Source organism: Ptychodera flava, assembly GCF_041260155.1.
Source record: "Ptychodera flava strain L36383 chromosome 23 unlocalized genomic scaffold, AS_Pfla_20210202 Scaffold_23__1_contigs__length_28996876_pilon, whole genome shotgun sequence".
Classification (NCBI taxonomy): Eukaryota; Metazoa; Hemichordata; class Enteropneusta; family Ptychoderidae; genus Ptychodera; species Ptychodera flava.
This window is the reverse complement of record NW_027248277.1, coordinates 27,389,151-27,406,450: the sequence shown is the minus strand read 5'-3', so window position 1 is coordinate 27,406,450 and position 17,300 is coordinate 27,389,151. Positions and strand designations below refer to the sequence as shown.

General features: G+C 38.0%; 1 protein-coding gene and 1 pseudogene across 1 annotated transcript in view; one reads left to right on the top strand and one right to left on the bottom strand.

Annotated features, from left to right (window-relative positions):
- LOC139123704 (ubiquitin-conjugating enzyme E2 Z-like) overlaps positions 1-17,300 on the top strand; it is a 585,434-nt pseudogene that overhangs the window by 391,436 nt on the left and 176,698 nt on the right.
- The window catches only part of LOC139123887 (DNA ligase 1-like), a 122,969-nt gene that overhangs the window by 24,932 nt on the left and 80,737 nt on the right, over positions 1-17,300 (bottom strand). Inside the window, exon 8 of the mRNA XM_070690038.1 lies at positions 7,046-7,124. Coding sequence (XP_070546139.1) covers positions 7,046-7,124 — 79 coding nt within the window. The remainder of the gene's footprint in view (positions 1-7,045; positions 7,125-17,300) is intronic.

Here is a 17,300-nt window from a genome sequence, read left to right as displayed (position 1 = left end):
AGCCTGTTAAAACTTCTGAAAAACTGACCAAATAAGAAGAAGTTGGGGAGTCCTTAGTGTATTAACTATGGTAGAGGTCCCCTAGCTGTTAATAAAATGTTTGAAAAGGGAAAGTCATTATTTGCTGTTTTTCAGGAAAGTTTGACAAGGTGGTGCTGGCATTCAGAGTGAGTGACTGCTATTGTAAATGCATTTTTAGATTCTTTGAGTGTCAAAGGGTGTCAAAAGTGAGATTAACCCAAAAAAACTGCTCTATGACTTCAAAAGAGGGGTGCAAATATGGCTTGTTTTCAAAATTTTTGACAGAATAACAGTTTTCCTACATAATTGTATACCAATTTATCCAACTTTGAAATGAGATATGGACATGGAATTTTTACAGCCTATTAACAAGGTTACAGATAAGATTTGTACGGCACAATTTTCCTGTATTTGAAGTACTTTCTGAAAAATCACATTTTGAAATTTGAAAGAATTTTTAATAATTTTTTGATATATAAACCCATGTAAAATCATAAAAACAAATTTTATTTACAAATCCTGCCGTACAAATCTTACAATAAATAGTGTCAACATATTTATAACTAATTTGGTAATATTAATACTATCCAATTATTATTAAATTCAAATATGTAAAAAAAATATGAAAAATTAAATTTTAATATTTACTGGTGTCATATTTCAAAATCATGGCTGCAAATATACAATTTTTATATTCTTTGGAGAAAATATTACTAAGGGAGTTATCCTGAAAATTTGAACTAAATATCTTGATTCTAACAGTTGAAACTTGACATTAACTCTGAGAAAAGAATTTTTGCAAAAACAGCCTTTCCAACCACCTTAATGAGGTACAATATCGGTGTCAAAAGTGGACCCTCATAGCCATACATGAAGGGTGTACTTGTGGTTATTGAGCTATGGACAAATATGTATATTTGAGGTCAAAGGTCACTGAGTCACATGACATTTTGTATAAAAAATTGTATTGCTAAGTTATCTCTATATACCAAAAATCAGACCTCTAGCTCTATTGGCTCGCTCAAAATTAGATATGTGCATAATTAATGAGGTACAATATGTGGCGTCATAAGCTGTCCCATCATACCATATATGAAGGGTGTAGCACTTGTGGTTACTGAGTTATGGACAAATATATATATTTGAGGTCAAAGGTCACTAAGGTCACGTGACATTTTGTCAAAAAAATTGTATTCGCTAAGTTATCCCTATATACCAATAATCAGACCTCTAGCTCTATTGGCTCGCTCAAAATTAGATTGTGCATAATTAATGAGGTACAATATGTGGCGTCATAAGCTGTGGCATCATACCATACATGAAGGGTGTAGCACTTGTGCTACTGAGTTATGCACAAATATGTATATTTGAGGTCAAAGGTCACCGAGGTCATGTGACATTTTGTCAAAAAAATAGTATTGCTAAGTTATCCCTATATACCAAAAATCAGACCTCTAGCTCTATTGGCTCGCTCAAAATTAGATATGTGCATAATTAATGAGGTACAATATGTGGCGTCATAAGCTGTCCCATCATACCATATATGAAGGGTGTAGCGCTTGTGGTTACTGAGTTATGGACAAATATATATATTTGAGGTCAAAGGTCACATGACATTTGTCAAAATATCTGAGATATTTGTGTGAACGGATGGACTCACGGACGGACATGACCCAATCTATAAGCCCCCTGGACTTCATCCGTGGGGACTAAAAACTGTGTCACTGCATCCTTTTTGCAAAATGAATACGATGAGAAACTAAATTTTTTATTTTTCTTGGCCTTATACATGGGAGTCAATAGACTGCCTTATACATGGGAGTCTAATGAGACTGCCTTATACATGGGGAGTCTATGGAGATGAAAACTCAAAGTCCTCTAACACGGCCAAATTTAATTGCATTCTAAAACAAATCGACGTGCATCTGTATGGGATAGGGTACTATCCTCGTGCAAAGTTTGAAAGAAATTGAGCTGGGCATGTCTGAGATATTTGCGTGAACGCACGCACACACGGACGGACATGACCAAACCTATAAGTCCCCCGGACGGTGTCCCTGGGGACTAACAATCTTCGCTGAGCTTTCTGAACACAATACTCGACGTGCGTGTGCCAGGTTAAATCACTGGAGATGCGGATGCTGAGGGATTTAAAGGAGTCAACTATCTCGACATCTGTGCCATTGATAGACAAAGATGTGAGAGGAGTCTTTTTCCTTAGAGTCTTATTCCTTTTCACAATTAAACACCAATATGTATACCATTGATTTCAAGTTCACAAAAGTGAATGACATATCCTGGGTGGTGTAGTTCATTTAAGGTCACAAACTGAGGAAAATTACCTAAAATATAAAAATGTGGGGGTTTCCCAACACTTTGAGCAGAAAATTTATCTATTAACGTCCCTCTGAACTTTTGTACCAAATTACAAAGCTATCAGACAAGTAATTTTGACAAAAAGTTTTCTTCACCAAAATGACATAATTGTCTTAAAAATACAAATTTGTATATTTCAGGACAATTTCCACATGTCTAACTATTGTCATCCCTGGACATCTTTACACCAAATATAAAAGTTGTCTGTCCAGGGGCTTTAAAAGAAAATATTTTTTTAAAGATTTTTTGAACAAAAATGACAGAAATTGCCCTAAAACAGTAGTATTTCCAATTTTATCGTAATTCAAGATATCTTCACAATATTCATAAAACTGATCAACCTTCGAAACCTGTATACTACATATCAAAGTTATCAGATTAGTAGTTTTGGGATAAAAAAAAAATAGACCAAAATTCAGAAAATTTCCCAAAATTACAAATTTTAAAAATTTCAATTCAATTTGTAAAACCTTGATTGAGGTCATCCTGATGAACATGTATACCAACTTTCAAAGCAATCAGATGAGAGGTTTTAGAGAAAAAAAAATTGACTAAAAACTGAAAAAAATTCCCAAAATAGAAAACATGCAAATTTCATCCAAATTTTTAAACACATAATTTAGAATACCTAAAAAAAACTGCAAGCCAAGTTTTAACGCAGTTTGACTAACGGTTACAGAGTCTTAGCAATTTGCAGGTTTTTCTTTTTCCCCTCATTTGCATATTTTTGACACTGACAAGTTTATTTGAACAAATTCACATCTCCATCCCTAGGTGCATCTGTACACCAAATACTAAGACAGTAGTTGCTATTGTTTCGGAATTTTGACCTGACGGACATACATACATACATACATACATACATACATACATGCAAATGAGATGCAAACGAACTGATTCAGCTTATGCGATAACCTCACATTGGTATACCAAATGTGAGCTATAGGGCATAGGGCTTTATCTTATTTAGAGTCATAAGTGTAAAAGTATGATAAATCCTGATCTTGGACTTTTTTTGGTATGAAAATATTAAACAGTCACTGGAAAGTAAACCTTCATACTGATATCTCAATTGTAATGAATAGACACAGAGTTATTTTTTTTTCACTTAGTTCTCCTTTAAATCTATCAGCGACAGTTTCTTGCATTCTCTGAGCTCTTTCAACCTGTTTTCCTCTACCTTATAGTAGCCTACTGGGTAATATACGGGTATAAGATAATATGTTGCAATGTCCAGTGTTTTGCTTGTTGAAATACCGCAACATACCGGCATGTAAAGGCAACTATTGAATTTTCAGTCAAGACTTAGAACTCAAATGTGTGCTACACACAACACTTTATATATATGCATTTCTATGTTAACAAACTAAACTCTGGGAATTTCTGCTGTCAATATGCAGGAAAAAAATCATGAGAAATTAAATTGTCAAATGATGTAGCTACTGTCTCTTCAGAATAAGTTTAACATAAAAATAGTGACAACATCACTGTTCGCTCCCATATAGTTATCAAAACAAGTCAACAATTGAATGAAACGTGGACATACATACAAACAGACTGACATACACAGACTGGCACAGAGTGATGACATTGACCCCAAGTGTGCCTTGGCCCATGGAGAGTGATAAAGATATAACAAACAGCTGAATGGAATGATAAAATAGTTAAGTATAGGCCTATATAGGCACTGAGAGTGAATACGTTACAGCAATTTTATTAGTTTCTTTTCCTTTTCTACTTCTGTGATAATCTTGAAGACAATCAATCTGCAAGGCAGTTTATGTATTGACAAATATGTTATCTTTTACAAGCACACAGCAAACTGTTCTTGATTTTTCATTTACAATATTTGACATAGACTGAAATACATAACATGCAACCAATGTTTACACTTTGCCCATACACCAGATACATTGAGAAATTTCAACATACAATCATCAACTCAGAAATCCTACAGGAAAAGTAAACATTATTTTCTTCCAGAACAGCTTGTGCATCCACATCTGGAACAACTTACAAACTTAACCAATTACACAAGGATGATGACACAAGAGATAAAGTTTAACTGTGGTGAACTTGACTATTCCTTTCAAATCCTTACCTAACTTGACATCTTAAACTAAAATACACTGCATGGTTAATTGCGTGCAATAATACACCGGGGTGGGCCATTTGATAAGGGATGGTGTCTGGAAGATCGATGAGTTACATTATCTTTTTTATCCGATCCATTGTACACTCTTCTTTCCCCACTTTCCCACCTTTTCTTTTTGTCAAACCTTCTCTGGCTGAATTTTTTATTGGCATTTGTTTGGAATTTTTTTCAAAATCTGCCAGGATTTTTTTACCGCATTTCAACACCAATACAGTTTACCATATCAAATGCTTACTAAATCACCACATTATATTCTCTAAGTTCTAGTAGGTATAAAAATTAAAAATGCAAAATGAAAGATATCCCAGTAAAACTGAGTTTCACAATGTTGCCCCAAAAATTCAAAATTCCAGATTTAACTTAATTTCAATATATCTTATTAACAAAAACCCTAAGAACCGGTTTACTAAATATCAAAGCAATCAGACTGATAAATTTTGAGAAACATTTTTTGACCGAAAATGAGAAAAATTGGCAACAAAATACAAAATTGCAGATTTCATCCTAATTTTAAATATATCTAATAACATAAATCCTAGGAACCTGTATACTAGATACAAAGCTACCAGATCAGAAGTTTTAGGAGAAAAACTTTTTGACCAAAGAAGGTAAAAATTGCCCAAAAATAAATAAAAAATTGCCAGTTTCAACATACCTTCAATACATTATATTGAGATTAATCTTAGCTACCAGTATACCAAATATCAAAGCTATCAAATCAGTAGTTTTTGGATAAAAAATTTTTTATCAAAAATTGGGAGAATTGCCTCAAAATTACAAATATGACAATATCAATACGATTTGTACAAGCATGACTGAGTTCATCCTGAGGAACATGAATATGAAGTTTCATAGCAATCAGACAAGTGATTTCAGAGAACAAGATTTTTTGACTAAAAATGGAAAAAATACCCTAAAAATACAAACATGCAAATTTCATCCCAATTTTTGCACACATAGTTTAGAATACCTAAAGAAATCTGCATACCAAGTTCCAACCGTATCTGACCAATGCTTACTGAGTTTTAGCCATTTGCAGGATTTTTCCTTTATTTCCCCTCATTTGAAAATTTTTGGCACTGACATGTTCACTTGAACAAATTCACATCTCCACCCCTAGGTGCACCTGAACACCAAATACTAAGACAGCAGGTGCTATGGTTTAGGAGTTTTTGACGTGGACGGACATACTTACGTACATACGTACATACATACAGACGACATTTTTCCACCTTATAAGAATACCTCCCATTTTTATATGCATATATGGGAGCTAAAAATGCCTAAAAAGATTTTTGGTGAGGAAAACAAGAGTTCATTTACACTCAACATGATGACTGGCAGAATAAAAGGTTTAGTCTACTGCTGTTTCTTCTGCATCGGTACAATTTGCGGACATCAATTTGTGTATGAATATATGTACCACAATACTGGACCTTTCATAGATGCACAGAAAGTGTGACATAAATATGCAGTAAAAGCTCATTCTGAATACTGCACTGCACTTTTACGCATATGTTGTAGCATTTTGTACTGTAAAACTCAATGGTTTATGCAATCCTTCACAATGTGATGCCAAAGGTTCACTGAGGGATAACAGGTTATTCACAGGAAACCATCAAATTTTGAAGGAATTTAAAATTCTTTTGAAGTAATAAATATACCGCGGCCGAGAACACTAAGCAGAGAGGTACATATTACTACATGTCAGATGTATCGAAGGCAGTTGAAGGCCATACCTGTCAACAGTGATAGCAAATTCGTTAATTTCTGTGCCCCTACAGATGGATTATTTTTTTAGATACCTATTCATCCAATCATAAGACCCCGCTCAAGCATAAGGCCCTCCCCCACTTTTGGAGGATTTTAAAAATAGCTATACATCCGTGTATAAGACCCCTCCCTAGTTTAGTTCAAAAAGCCAATAAATCACAACGTCAAAAATTGACGATAGTATGACTTCAACGATCACTAATGAAGTTGTTGCTGACTGGCCATCTAACGATTCAGAAGAGCCTTAATGTGCATATTTGTTTGCCCTTTGTTTGAGCAACTTGAAGAGCTGTAATGGAGATACTATTGGTTATGCAGGGTGTGCAATCATGAGCATAGTGTTGTTAATTATTTAGTGGTTAAAATTTCCTTTAAGACCTAGAAAAATGGCCTAGGTCATGATATATGCTCAATCACCTATTCTCTAAAATTCAACCAAAAGTGTACAAGTTTGCCGTACATTTCTTGTCAGTACGGAGTTTCTATAATATAAGCAGTCAACGTTTTTTCCAATTTATTGAACTTTCGATCTGTCATGGATGACTAGCTGTATCAGAATGACAAAAGAAAAATTAAATATTTATAGTTGACCATTAGATGGCAGTGTGATCAACTGGTTGTAAATATGGGGTATTGCAAGACCCCCTATCTCTTTTTATTTTTGGAAACTCCATACTGACAGTTATTATGCCAAGCAGATGGATACCTTTGGACACATACCTTTCTTGTCTTTGAATTGTTGATGTTTTTCCTCTTCTGAGCTGTCATGTGACACATCAGCTGATTCCACTGACCCTGTCTAAATAGAAGACATACTCTTTGAGTGTCCCTTACTATTACTGCCTGTATAGCACATTTTAAAAACACCTACTGCATATTATTTCAAAGAGAAAAAATGTAGCAATATTAAAAATGCTATGCATATACAGTAATATACAATAAATGGTATCATTTGTAGTACTTTTAATTGGATATGACGTAAGCAATCTTTAAAATAAAATATGAAAATATGTAGCTTCAGAATCACAGAGTTCTTTGCCATCATGGATAAATATCATTTGAAAAATATTGAAACAAATAAATGAGACAAATTATGAGTTTACTACACTCAGGTTGTTTTTGGGTGATTAGTTGCATTATTTCTAAGTATCTGTGGAATTACTTTTGGGTTATATTTGTATTGTACCAGTTTTTTAAGAAATTCAATTAGTATTATATTAAAGTAGGAACAAACATGAACCAGATAATAAGTGCACACACACTTTATTAAAAAGCAGCATGGTGATATTCCTGGCTACAAAACATTGAATGTGGCATGAAAAATGTATTATAATTATTGAATAAACTGACTTTTAAATTATCACAGAGTCAGCTGTTCGTGAGAAAGGTGCATGAAGTTACACTGTACAATGTATATTACAAGTTGAGCATGATTGACAAAATGGATGACATACCATTCTGCATAGTGTCATAAATTGATGTGGTGAAAATAGTGTCAATGACTCTTTGCTCACATTTGGTTACATGTGGCAGTCCTGAGTGTGTGTTGGTACAAGATTTAATAAAATTTATGGGCCTTAGCTTATAATATCATAATGTCAAGTGCATTTGAATACATTTTGATGCTCCCCCCATCAAAATACATTTTGTCAATAATTGCACGATAGAAGACTTAATGTAAAGTGGGCGATCTTCATTATTGTGCACTCTTACAAAATCAATGCAAATTCATGTATGAGAATATATATAATATATATATATATATATATATATATATATATATATATATATATATATATCAAGGAATCTGTGCAATCAGATATGTACCTCTTTTGTAATGCCTGTCAAGGTATAACCAGAATGCATCAAACCACAGATTTTGTGTAGAAGCCAATATCTGACCTTCCAAGACAAAGAATTCAATAAATATACAATACGATATGGTAAGTAAAAAAGGTCCTGCAAACCAAGTTTCAAAGCAATCTCGGCTTTCAGTACAAAATTGACATATGTACATCCAAAGATGTAAGATTTGGTGATAAATGGTCAACTTTGCTGGATAAAGCAACCAAATTTGCTATCTATACAAATGACATTTTCCTTTCTGTATCTGTATGTCAGCCTGCATACTTGTCAATAAGCTCATCATAATAACATATTGGTTTGCCGCAACTTCTCTTAGACTCACCCGTATAACACTTTTTAACTTTTTTGGTATATTAGTTAGTGAGCTTCCCTCAATACAATTCAAGATATTGGCTATAAAGTAACCAAAACATAAGAGGTCTGCTACCTTAGATACTTGAATAAATTTTTTCAAGACAATCTGACAAAATGTTATTGAGATTTCCACGAAGTCTATGTTTTAGCTGGTAAATAACAAATTTTTGGTAAATAGTAACTTTGTTTGAACAAACACCCATTCACAGTTAAGTATGCATCTAGGCTGACATTAGAATTACCGATGAAATGTGCAGCAGTTCTCAAGTTTTTGCAATTGGACCATAAACTTCAAGAATATTATATCAACAGGCAAAAATTGTCCAAAATTACTACATCTGAACCCCAAAACTTCTTTTGAACACAACATACAGAAATATCCATCCTATTTTGTTTTGTAAAACATGTCATACCTGAAAAGTGATCTGCACTGACAATTCTGTCTTCAAACTGGCTCATATTTACAAATTACCAAAATTTCATCATGGTAATCTAATGATCTTTAGAACTTTTAATCTGAATTTGATTATCACCTGACATGTGATTCCCGAGCACAAGACCTTTGACCAAAAATATGAAAAAAAAATCAAATACCAATTCTATGATATTTTACCAAAATATCAAATGCATTGACCCTTCCATCATATTTACCAAATATCAAAGTAATAACTGTCTCATCAATATAAATATTGTATTGCATTAAAATCAAAATTATGTTTTTTATTCTGCTATCCACATCTAAAAGATTCTATTCTGTTTTGACAGCCATCTAAACATTGCATATCTAAGCTGGTCACATTTGATGTGGCAATTATTTGTCAACAAACTGGGTCTACAGACTGAAAAATCGACAGACAAACAGACTGACACACACAGACTGATTAACTTATATGACCCATGGAGAGTGGGAAAGATTCATCAGAACTGTCAGTACATGTAACAATCAGTAGGCTGTGATAATAAGAAGTACACAGGCATTCACGGAACTACTGTTACATCAATTTGATTAGTTCCTGTTCTTCTTTCTATTTGTGTGATAAACCATCAAACAATACAGTTTTTTGACTGTCAGCTGATTATGTGTATATTTCTGGCAAACAACAAACTTTTCTTAATTTTTCACAGACAGTAGCTGATGTTTACTGACGTATGTGACACTGAACCATTGTTTACCCATTTGACCATACACCAGATACATGGAGAGATTTCAACATACAAACATTAACTCAGAAACCATACAGGTAAAGTAAACAATGTCGTCCCTCTAACTTCAAGTACAACTGAAGCAGGAATGTTTTGAACATCTTACACAACCGATAACAAAAGAGTGATGACATTGAGATAACTTAAGCATTTTTGAATCACTATTTCCAACCTTGATACTTTTATTGATAAAATTATGGAATATATTTGATTGGAGACCAAACCTGTTGAAATCATCTTGGCGTTGTTTTCATGATTTTAACTGCAGTTGGATGCCCATTAAAATTTACAATATGAAATTACTATATCATGTACCTATCTGTAGGTATAAAACCGGCACAAATAATAAAATATAATTACAAAAATTAACAACTTTTCATTTTCATATAATCTTAATATAGTACTATAATTCAAAGCAACCTTCACGCAAATGTCAAACCTGCATTCGAAATCGTTAATGTTATTTTAAAGATATGATAAAGCAAAATTCAAAAACAAACAATACTACAATATTTCATCCTATTCAGACATGGCAAATGTGTACGTAAAATTTGTAAGGATTCGCAAACTAAATCTCAAATTAATACTGCAGACTCTTTCTTTAAATAAATGTTGTTTGTTTTTAATGTTGGTCGAACATTGAGAAAAGAAGCAAAACGCCACAAAAATACAAAATTGTTGATATTATAACATTTTTAAAACAACTATCTTAAGTAACCATGACTTTAAATCATTTTTCAGTGTTTAAGTGGAATCTGTGTTTTATCACAGATGTGTTTTGTGATTACACCTAGCTATCTGCCTTCCTTACATCTTCACTGTCATCCCCTTAGCCAATCAGCTCTTCTACCCATGACTGTTATCAATCCTCCTTCCCAGCCAATCAGCCACGTTTGCACACGACACTACATCATCAAGCCTTTGTCTCATCGCTCCATTCATTCATTCATTCATTCATTGCCGTGCAATATCAGCCAGCTACGTTCCCTTTACGATCCCTTCCTTCGAACAACCATGCCGGCCAAAGGACGTCCAAAGACAGCCAAGAAATCTGAGTGTCCGAATGCTCAGCCTGCTTCGAGACCCCGGCTCAGCCCTACACAAGACCGGCCACTGACCTCTGTCCCGCTCCGCTGCAAGTGCATGTTGATCTAGCATGACGAATACGGAGCACGTCCGCGGTACTAACGTATTATTACTCACAATCCTTCTGATCGGCCTCAGGCGAATGACAGTCCTGGCATTCAAACCGAGTTCAGAACCAGGTCTCCTCCGAAGTTCCATTGTCTGCAATGGTTCCTTCTGCCAGCATTTCGGCGGGCAGCGTCCCAAGCCAACATTACCAGAAGATAGTTATGTAACACTTCCATAAACGTAGCTGCAAGACTCGGTCAACACGATATCCAATATCCTGCAACAGCAACTTCGACCAGCGGCCACTAAGTCACCTATGAAGTCCACTCCGGAACGTAAACAACACAATCCAAGATGGCGGCGCCCTACGTTCCAACAACGTCGATGTCATCCCCTCCTCATCGTCACGCGTCACCAACACCTTGCTACAGACCCGCGGAACGCCTTCAGAAAGCCTACCACATATCGAAATGGTGTCTCCAGCGATTCGTCGCGATATCCTGGCAGGAAAGGATGGGAATCTTGCCTACTCATTCCCGGCTATGGTTCAAGCGACGGACTTCGGCTGCTTATCCACACCTTCAAGTCGACGACCTGCATATTTCCATGCGTACATGAATGAACATACATGCCATTGCCAGGCAAAAGACGACGCTCACAAAGGCCCCATCGACATGGGCACGTCCTCATGTTCAAACCATAAGTCACCGGACTCTATAAATACTTTGCTATAAATATCTGGCATCTTCCCGCTCGTCTAGCATTTGTACTAATTTGAAACGTACTACCGCACGTCGGAACAAGCTGCAGGCCGACTACTGACCAAAGACGTGGGACTTTGGTACATCTTCGAGTTCAACCATAAGGCATCGGACTCTTTATTACTCTGCCTAAATTTCCGACATTTCTAGCTCGTCTGTACGTTGGACAAGTTGCAGGCTGACTACGAGTAACCATAGAGCTACCTCCATGGAGTAACTGACTTTGCTTGGCCATATACCGCCCATGGCGATGGTTTTCCTGGCCTATGTCGAGCCCGGCTTTTCTGTCACGTCCGACCGCTCAATCCGACCCATCGTACCAATCCAGCGCCAGCTCCGCATCCGCAAGAATTTCATAAGCATTATTCAGATGACTGCGGATCAACAGGACACAACAGCCAGACGCCGTCAAGAAGCGAACGTAACGACGGCCAGAGTGTATACCACATTGACTCCAGACTCGGTCGACCTGCCTGTTTTGGTGGCGGGGCCAGAAACCTCATCAAACCTGATGTCATCAGTTCCTATCACGTACATCGTATCACGTCCAGCAAGAATCAACAAGAGGATCAGTTGACTGACCGAAGACTGTATCAGTTTCCATTTCAGATTTGTAATTAGTCGTGCGTTAGCCTGTCATCGGACAGCTTGCTGACCATTTAAGTAACATCTGCATGATTTCAAGCATACTAACGAGTTCTTCCGACCAGCAGTTCACAACGATCTACACACGGCCTCACTCCTGTTTGACTAAAAGCGAAACAAGGTACAGTTTCAATTCAAGACATCATGCGTCAAGACTGTTTACACGGTCAACCAACAATGACTAGCAATTCCTGTTTGCCTGAAAGCGAAACAAGGTACAGTTTCTATTCAAGACTCAATTAATGAGTCAGACTCTGTTTACGCGGTCAACCAACAATGACTAGCAATTATCTCCGAGCATGTAAATATGCGGCAGCTCAAGGCTACCCCTACGTGATGAACTTTCAGACTGTTAAGCGAAGAGTTAGATGCGTATCAACATGACACTCCTGCGTTTGCGGACAATCAAGTCAGACTAGCAAATAAATTCAGAGCATACATATGCGGAAGCTGAAGGCTAACTCGCTGTAAAGCATCCTATCGGTGGCCTACTTAACAGTCGTCTCACCAATCGGACGTAACCTGCTCCCAGCTACCTATTGGATGTTACAGACCAATTTCACCTTTCACCTGTATGTGTCACCAAGCGCAGCTGCTGGATATCACCTGATGATCTCCCCTTACTTCTACCTTGGATTACGCTGCGGTGCCACAAGAAAGAACCAACAAACTACAGCTGGAGATCGAGAACGACCGGTCATTCTATATCGCCTTTCAGACTGATGTTTGCCATCTCGTTGGCATGTTCTGTCTGCTGGGGTGGACTTGGCAATGAATCTTGCCTTCTTCTTTTTTTCTTATGCTACGATAAGGCCATGACTTACCTTTTGCATTGAAATTACTACTTATTAGGAGTTCAGTTTTGCTAGCATTCGCCTACTTGTCGCTCGTTTATTTACCTGTTTGCAGCTCATGTTACCTGGCTCTCTTCGGTTTGCATGCATTATCATGCCCCCCCCCCTTTTCAGCATGTTGATTTGGCCATCCTGTACAAGCGTTTCCCAGCTTTGCATGTATTGCGCAGTCTGGCCTTACATGCGGCCCCACGCAATTTGCTCTTCATACAGTGTAGCGATGTCTTTCACATTTCTTTTTTCCTTTCATTTTAGATGCACTGTTTCAAACTACTGTGCCACTCCCTGGAAGCCGAACCCTGCAGCTGCACTTGTCGGCAATCTCACAAGCATCCCAGCGAGAACATACGAAAACAAAAACATTTGCTAGCGTCTGCAACCCATTGGGCATGCTCGTACCAGGGCCCCTGCAATAAGCCAGTGCCTGAACTGTATCATAGAGTCTGATTAGCTCAATGTCTACGTATTAGCGAACTCACTGTCCATAAAACATTTCGGTCAGCATACCCATGGATACCTTACCACAACCGCATTACGGCATCACATCAGCACTTTGACTTTGTGGATTGTACAGTTCACATCAGTGTGACTGGAGGAACATGCTTTCTTTCAGAACACTTTCACTTTGAAGCAAAGGACTACAGACTCCATCCTGTGCCATTTAGCAGTATTACAGTTTTTTAGTAATGTCTCATAATTGCAACTTTTATCCCACATCAGTTTCCTCATATCGAAAGAACTGACATTTAACGCTGTCATGGACTTTACACTTCGTTGACCAGCAACATGCCATTGAAGAGGCTTTACTTCGCTTGCTCGGACTTTTTCCAGTTAACAGCGACGTTCCGATTTGCCTGATCCGTTCACTGCTCTACATGGAAATCCCAGACCACCTTTTAGGTAGATGGTCTAGCAACTGCCACTGACTTACATGTACTAAGAAACAGAAATTTTTCCTGTATCACATTTTTTCAACAGGCTAGCAGACCACCTTTTAGGTAGATGGTCTAGCAACTGCTACCGACTTTACATGTACATAAGAACATCAGAAATTTCCCTGCGTCACGCTTTTCAACGGCTAGCCTCCTTACTGTGTGAACACTCAAACACTTTTCTACTGCGGTCTATGTTGTCACTTCAAGTCGGCCTTATTCCACGCATTAACAGACTCACACGTTTACAGTTTTGTTGTGTTTCATGTCTGCGTTTTGTCATTCTTGTGTTTTCATCTTTTACCGTTCCTACACGTAACTTCTGTTTCCACCTGGGCTCGTACAGTTTACCTGTCCCCCAGGACCCCCTCCCCCCAAGCCGTATCACCACTATGGCGATCCCTTGGGCGCGAGACACCCTGTCTTCATACCATTTTCCACCTGGGCTCGCACAGTTTACCTGTCCCCCAGGACCCCCCCCCCCAAGCCGTATCACCACCGCGGTGATCCCTTGGGCGCGAGACCCTTGTCTTCGTACCATTTTCCACCTGGGCATGCACAGTTTACCTGTCCCCCAGGGACCCCCTCCCCCCAAGCCGTATCACCCACCGCGGTGATCCCTTGGGTGCGAGAACCTTGTCTTCGTTCCATCATGTTTCCACCCGGGCTCGTACAGTTTACCTGTCCCCCAGGACCCCCTCCCCCCAAGCCGTATCACCACCGCGGTGATCCCTTGGGTGCGAGAACCTCGTCTTTGTTCCATCATGTTTCCACCCGGGCTCGTACAGTTTACCTGTCCCCCGGGACCCCCTCCCCCCAGGCCGTATCACCACCGCGGTGATCCCCTGGGTGCGAGAACCCCTCTACTAACATCATTCTCAATTCCTTCCCTCCTTTTGGGGGTCACTTCAGTCATACTTCCTTCGTTTGGGCTTTGGATTCCATCCTGACCCCCATTTCTCGGGAATTCCACTCCTTTCCCACATTTCAACCTCTCAGGATGGATTCATCATCAAGGTCATTCAGACCTTGACCCCAAGGTCACCTATGACCTTTGCTCGGTTGCTTGACTGAAGGGGCCCTCTCCCATATATTTTGCTCATATTTTATTGTAGGTTAGTTTGCTACTTCTATTTTGACTGTTTTGTATTGTAAGTTTTGATAGTACTTAGTTTGAGATCTGCGAGGGCACTAGTTCTATGCCCTTTACTGCTTTATATTTGCCGTTTCATTTTGTGCTTTATTTCTATACTTGTCGGTGTTTCCGTTCTTCTTTTTGCAATAAACCCTGTTCTCTTCCCTCAACTTAGCGGTGGTGTATTCATAAATTTCCATATATTTGGTGATGATAACTTCATTAGAAAACAACCCATCCATTCTTGTGGAATGCATGGATCTCAAGGTTTGCAATCAGGCCTTTCTTTGAATAAGCTATTTGGTATTTGTTGATGAAAAACTGCTACTTTTGTTTCCAAAACACAAAATTGCATACTTTTTCATTATATGAACAACTCATGAATCTCATCCCTAAGGACTTGCATATAGAATTCCAAAGTAACCTGACAAGAGGTGTCAGCCAGAGAAGAAATCAGACCAAAACAAATTGTCCAGAAAATACAAATACCAAAAATTCATCATTATTTCAACAAACCTGGCTGAGATCAACAAGAGGAACATGCATACCAAGCTCAAAAGCAACCAGACAAGTGACTTCAGAGAAGAATGTTTTTTAACCGAAACAGGTCAAAATTGCCTCAAAAATATAAATATGCAAATCTCACCAGAATTTAAAGAAAACCTGATTAAGGTCACCCTGAGGAGCATGCATACAAGTTTTAAAGCAATAAGACAAGCGGTTTCAGATAATATTTTTAGACCAACCAGGGCACATTGCTCTAAATATATTCAAAAAAGAAAATGTCACCAAAATTAAACCTGATTGAGGTAAGCTTGTGGAATATGCTTAAACAACTTTCCAAGCAATCTGATAAAGCAGTTTTAGAGAAGATTTTTTGGCTAACAAGTCATCGTTGCTGACACAGTCCCCGCTGGTCCATTTTGTTATAATCTTTGGTGTCTAGGTAGCTGTGGTCTTGGTAGCTGTGGAATGACATTGATGCAATGGGTGCATCAGGCCTGTGACTTGCATAATGAAGTAATCTGAGGAACGTTCAATAAAATTGACCCATCTCTGCCAAGAGGTTTTATTAAGTTTTGAAGTAGGGGGCCACAATAATAAAGTAGGCGGCTTGCAGCTGCCATGACCACAAAGCGGTCGTCGTTGGGGGGGGGAGAGTCCGGGAGGGGGTGTTCCCCTCCAGCCGAAGGCCGGAAACCCTAATGAGCTAAAATTCACTTTTAACAGCTCACAGTCACATGAATTTCTAGTATTTTTAGGAGAATTGACTGCAGTGTTCAAGTACAATTGTGTTCATATCATAAAAGCCATTTTCCTGGGAGATTAGGCCTAAATATGATAATTCATAATAAAAATGATAAAATGTGGTAATGTTGAAGATATTTTCAACAAAGAAAACTAAAGTCTTAAAATCTAAGAATGTCCATCCTTTTAGGAGGTAAACTATAATATTTCACTATTATTAATGATATAAATGTGATATTGTAGATGATCGTCATCTAGACAGGGGATGGGGGATTCCCCTTCTGTTGTAATGTTGGCACCCCAATTAATTTGTCTAGGGGGGACCAGCCCCCCCCCCCAATGCAATGGTGCCAGTCACAATGTAAAAGTACAAGTAGAACACATGAACCATGGTGAAATCCCCCCCCCCCTTCATTTGTCCATCGACCATTTTGAATTGAGCTTATGACGGCCGACAGGTGTAGTACGCACGTTTTCATGGCGAACATAAAGGTCACCGAATACGAATCAGCAATTCAGGTAGCAAATGGAATCGTCCGTTGTAATTCTAATTTTATTGAGGCAGATATACCCAAGACCGTGCTATGCTACGACGTAGTACACGTGATCGTAGCAGTCGCTCGTCTTCTAAAACTTGTTTCACATAAAAGCCGTTAAATAGTTTGATTACACAGTTTGTGATACTTGTCCGTATCATTTCAGAAGGTAAAAAATATTTGAGGGATAACAGAGTTAAAATTTTCCAACAAAGTAGCCGGCGAAATTGTGAGAGTAACGGTCAATTTCGCCGGCTGCCGGCTCTTAATGAAACCCATGCTGCCGGTAACGACCACTGAAGGAACT